The sequence below is a fragment of the Quercus suber genome, unplaced genomic scaffold (assembly GCF_002906115.3).
Source record: "Quercus suber isolate HL8 unplaced genomic scaffold, Cork oak 2.0 scaffold_813, whole genome shotgun sequence".
Classification (NCBI taxonomy): domain Eukaryota; kingdom Viridiplantae; phylum Streptophyta; class Magnoliopsida; order Fagales; family Fagaceae; genus Quercus; species Quercus suber.
Genome location: NW_027070245.1, coordinates 84,267 through 89,543, shown reverse-complemented (window position 1 = coordinate 89,543; position 5,277 = coordinate 84,267). Strand labels below are relative to the sequence as shown.

Below are 5,277 nucleotides of genomic sequence, written 5' to 3'. Positions count from 1 at the left end.
TCAAACATGGTTGAGTAAAGTTTTTACTAGTTATTGTTGGTGATTGTTGTGAAATGTGAAAATAAACCCACTTACATAAGATTAAAGACGAGAAAGAAAAATAAATGCAAAAATTTATGTAATTCAGCAATTATCTACATCCATAAGTGGCGACAAAGAAAGTTCCACTATAAAACAAGGAAACTACAATAATAACACACAGGCACTCTCACAAGACCCAAACCCCAAATACACCCTTAACCCTCTCACACAAATAATAGAGCACCCTATTGAATTGCACTAGTCTTGTAGCATTACACTTTCTCACTACAACACAATTGACAAAGCAGTAAAACATTCAATATATATACATGTAAGGGTCGGCTAGTTCAATTCCTAAACCACGTGGGACTTGGTTTACTAGTCTTTGTTGTCGTAAACAAGCAAGCAACACATGGTCAAGCAATATTGACCAAATAAAGCCACCGACTCAACAATGACTCTCATAATTGTGCAAGAAAGACTCCCATATTTCCTCCACCTTGGTTGAGTAAAAGGCACTTTATTGGTGATGGTAAGCCATGACACTTGGATTGTTAAGAAAAAAGCTTCCATTCAAAGGGGAGACTAGCCAAAGTGTAACCACAATTGACTTGGCCGAAGGCCTAATATAACTTTTTTAGTCAAACCATTAGCTTAAACTTTTGGATTAAATTGTGTCTCTATGTGTATTAACCCCTTAATTGGAGTCTCTACAAGGTGTTATCTTCGCAACAATAATTGATTATTTGAAACTCGACTAGCGAATGTAGGCCTAATATCGAACCACATAAATTGTATGTATGTATTGCGTTATTGTCATTGACTACTTGTATAACTTTTTTTTTTCTTGTCATTGACAACTTGTCTCTTAGATTTCATATTGTATATCAAAACTAATTTCAAATTTGATAATTTCACATGCATGTTCTTACCAAAATACTGTAGTTTTATCTTTTATACAACTTGTATCAAAACTGTTATTCAATTGTTATTTCTCCTCTGAGCCTTGATCCCTCTTAGTGTCCAGTATTCTTGAGTATGTCTTTTGTCATCTAGTACAAGTGTCATCTAGATTATTTGGCAAAAGACCATGCCAAATAATCTAGAAAAACTATGGGGAAAAAACATTTCTCTTACTTTAATGGTGGAAGAAAGGGAAGACTTGGTGGTGGAGGAACGAATGGTAGATAAAACTGACAAACGCAGAAAACAGTGCATTCTAGATACAATAATGAGTAATGACAAACATATCCTTCAATCAAAATGCCTTAAAGAGCACGAAGTAGAAATTATAGCGGTCATCCAACGGAGAATGAGTACTAGGCTCTTTCAATAAGAATTGACAACCTTTAACTACACAGTTGCAACCCTAAAAAGTTTCAATTTTTCTTAATCACCTACAGTCTTGCACCTTAGTGACATTGTCTCCTTTCATTTATTAAGACTTAAGAGAACCAGAGTTTATATTATAACTATTAAGTTATTAATTATTAATAATAAAAAACCATATTTGTTATACATAAAAATATGATTTAATTTGAGACCCAAATTACTTTCGGACCATCAGCCTCCATTGTGGCCCAAACATTGAAACAGTTCCTCAAAATAGTCCTATAGATTCGAGATGGACCAATCTGAAGTGGCCTTCTGTATAGAAGAGACGATTTCAATGTGCCCATAAGTCGACCTAAAAAAGTTTCTAGGAGGCCCAATTTGAAGAGGCCTTCGTTTCTCAAGCAGAGGGGCAATATAGAAGAAATTTATTGAATCAGAGAAGATAAAATTTGTTCCATTAAGATTGAAAATTTTTGGAACCTCTCCAATCCAATATTTTTATAAGCAATGGGCTTATGATTGACATATGGGCTTATAAAATTATTCGCCATGAACCATAAGTAAATAACAATAATAAATATCAAATAAATATAATAAATAATAAATAATAATAATAAATATCCATGCACAAAACCACTAACAAATTTATCAACACAAATGTCTGTAAAAAAACAAGAACAGTTTGGAAAGAAATTCATTGTCCAAACCAAATTTACCTACAGAATAATTAAAGCAACCTAATTGTCAATATTTAAAACAAGAAATATTAAACAATTATGCAAACTTTTTTTTTTTTTTGGAACAAACTTTATTCCTAGCTAAACATTTCCTCCAATGCGAGCCTCTTCTTGGGGAGGGACATACTTGCCCCAAATAGGGTGATTTCGCCACACGATAGACATTTCTTCAATTGGGACACCTTTAGTCTCTGGCAAGTACTTGAAAATAAAGAAGCTCATTATTAACACCCAGAAAGCAAAGAAGATGAACAGGCCATACTTCAAATGGCACAACATTAGGGTAAAGACTTGTGCAACGCCAAAGGTGAAAATCATATTGACTGAGACATTGATAGCCTGAGCAGCCGAACGAACTTCAAGTGGGAAAATTTCACTAGGTACCAACCATCCTAGAGGTCCCCATGACCATGCAAAGCCAGCAACGTATGCACAGATGAAGAATACCAATCCATACGCATACCATGTTGGCAATTCACCAGGATTCCCACTTACACCAAATCTAGCAGCAATTGCAATTGTAATAATCACCTATGCATACACATCATATAAATACAAAGCACATGTCATATAATTAAATATAGCATCTCAATTAAATTCAAACATATGGTTGCATTGATCAATGTAATATCATATACAAAATATAAGTAAATAGAACAAAATGTAAAGATATAGTTGCATCAATGTAGTACTATTCCCTAAGTTTTACTCAATTAAATAATCCAAACATATAGTTGCACTGATCAACGTAATACAATTCCCAATTTAATGTCTGCATCTAAGTTTTACCCAATTGCATATGCATGAAAGCTTAGAAATTGACCTAATTAAAAGAGAGCATTGGCTGTATGGTGTACCTGACAAATGAACATTTGAGCACCACCCTCTAAGAAAAGAGTCCTCCTTCCCCACTTATCAACACTAAAAATTGAAACAAGGGTTGCAAGAGCATTAACAGTACCAGTGATCACAGCAGACATAAGCGAAGCACTGCTTCCGAAACCGATTGTTTTGAACAAAACAGGAGCATAAAATGTGATCACATTCATGCCAGTGAGCTGTTGGAACATAGGAATGCAAATGGCCATGGTGAGTTGAGGTCTATACTTGCGTTCCAAAATAGTAGCCCAAGGGTGTTTGATTAATTTTGAGGCTTCACTAGCAGCAACTAGATCATTGAATTCCGCATCCACATTAGGAATGCCACGGATCTTTAAAAGTTGCTCTTTGGCTTCCTTATGATGGTCACGTTCAATCAAAGAGTTTGGTGTATCAGGAAGAAAAAATGTGCCAATAATGATTATTATAGCAGGGATCATGGCACCCCCTAAGCTCAATCGCCATCCCCAACCACCCTTAATCTCAGCAAAGAAATAGTTCAGAAGATTGGCAACGAGCATACCAATTGTAATTGCCAATTGGAACATCATGTTGAGGCCACCTCGGAATCTGTATGGAGCCATCTCAGAGACATAGATTGGCACAGACTGTAAAAATAAATAAATAAATTAACAAATCACACAATATAATCATAAACATTGGATTATGTACACAAAAAGGATTAAACAAAAAAAAAAACAAAAATCATTCACATGGATTACATACAAAAAAAAAAAAAAAAAAACCAAATGTGGATTTAACAAATCTGATTTTTATATCAGTGATTTCTTTTAGTTCTTAATATTAAAAAAATGACAATGCACTTATAGATGCAAATCTAAATAACTGCACACCAAACAAACTGGTTTGTAGGATGATTATTAGAGATAAGGATCATGGTTATTTTATTCTTACCTGATTGGCACATCCAATTCCAAAACCAAGAAACAAACGACCAACAATAAGCATCCAGATCCTTTGAGCAAAGCCATTGATAAGTGCACCAACACAAAACAGTACTCCACCCGAAAGCATAGTAGTACGCCTACCAAAAATTCGGGTCACTGTTGCTGCAAAAAGTGATGCTACCAAAGCAGCGAGATATAGTGATGAAGTAAACAAAGTCAATATCTGGCTATCAAACTTGCAGTATTGATCATCAGAAGGTTTGATGGATGACTCCTTTGCGTAAACAGAGGGAAAGAACTCTTTCAAGAAGGAATCCATTGATGTAACTCCACCTATATATAACATTACCAAAACTTATATTAGTAATTCAACCATATAGTATATATTATAAAAATAAAAATACCATAAACAGTAAAACAGGGTTGCTCTTCTAGGATGTTACCTGAAATTCCAAGATCATAGCCAAAAATTAAACCACCGGTAGCAGCAATTATGCATGTTATTAAGACATTGCCAGTGAGTTTCCCTGGATAATCTTTTCCACCAGGAGTAAGGATAGGTCCCCCAGCCATTTTTTTTTCTTCTTCTTAATGATACGTAGAATAGAAGAGACGAGTGGAGAGGAGTGAGCAAATAATTATTCGATTGAGAAGTGCAATTTATAATAGTGGTGGCCTCTGATTCTCTACTCCTACTAAATCTCTACTTAGATTCAAATTAACATTATCCAATGAGAGAATCACGTAAATATCAAAACAGATAATTATAATTATATCTGATATTTGATAACTACTATCTCTTATTTATCCATGTCTGCTTGCTATTTGTTAAATATCGAATTCAAATTCTTTAACCGATCCCTTTTTTTCTTTTTTTTTTTTTCTTTTTTATACATAAAAAAAAAAAAAAAAAAAAAAAAAAAAAAAAAAAACGAAGTTATTCATACTTATCACAACTCATTCAATTATCACAATCCTTATCGGCTTATCCCAATCCATGCAATTATCACAAAATTTGTATAGGATAAAGAAAATTTTAAAATCCATCATCTCACGACTCACTCAAATTGAAAATAAAAAAATAATAATAATAATAAAAACAGCTTTTGTGACAGAAACAATAGAGCACAAGAAGAAGCCTTTTGGGAAAATAATAACAGCCTTTTGGGAGAATAATAATTATGACTTAAAGGCTTTTTTTTTTTTTTTTTTTTCTAATTTAGCGGTGTTAGGACTTGGGAGGTAAGAGTAACATTCGGAATTTCTTGTTAAAACTTAGGTTATTGTTTCACGTTATCTTGATTCATGAAAATGTAATTAGTTCAATTAAAAATTTTGTCTTGGCTTTCCTGCTCTTTCTCTAAAGAAGCCCCATTTAGATTTTAGAGAAAAGTATT

General features: G+C 33.5%; 1 protein-coding gene across 1 annotated transcript; it reads right to left on the bottom strand.

Annotated features, from left to right (window-relative positions):
• Nucleotides 1–1,980: 1,980 nt before the first annotated feature.
• Nucleotides 1,981–4,567, bottom strand: LOC112003829 (sugar carrier protein C). Its single transcript, XM_024036048.2, has 4 exons — nucleotides 4,324–4,567; nucleotides 3,888–4,213; nucleotides 2,951–3,580; nucleotides 1,981–2,624 (listed from the first exon to the last, which is right to left on the bottom strand). Exons 1-4 carry the CDS (start codon nucleotides 4,451–4,453, stop codon nucleotides 2,175–2,177), a joined length of 1,536 nt encoding a protein of 511 aa, XP_023891816.1. The 5' UTR covers nucleotides 4,454–4,567; the 3' UTR covers nucleotides 1,981–2,174.
• Between the last annotated feature and the right edge of the window lie 710 nt (nucleotides 4,568–5,277).

What these genes read in the sequence shown, in the direction of transcription:
- LOC112003829 (XM_024036048.2), bottom strand. Translation starts at nt 4,453, where the DNA reads ATGGCTGGGGGACCTATCCTTACTCCTGGTGGAAAAGATTATCCAGGG. An exon ending in CTATGATCTTGGAATTTCAG is followed by an intron (nt 4,214 to 4,323) that starts GTAACATCCTAG and finishes TGTTATATATAG; the next exon opens with GTGGAGTTACATCAATGGAT. An exon ending in CTCAAATGTTCATTTGTCAG is followed by an intron (nt 2,625 to 2,950) that starts GTACACCATACA and finishes GTGTATGCATAG; the next exon opens with GTGATTATTACAATTGCAAT.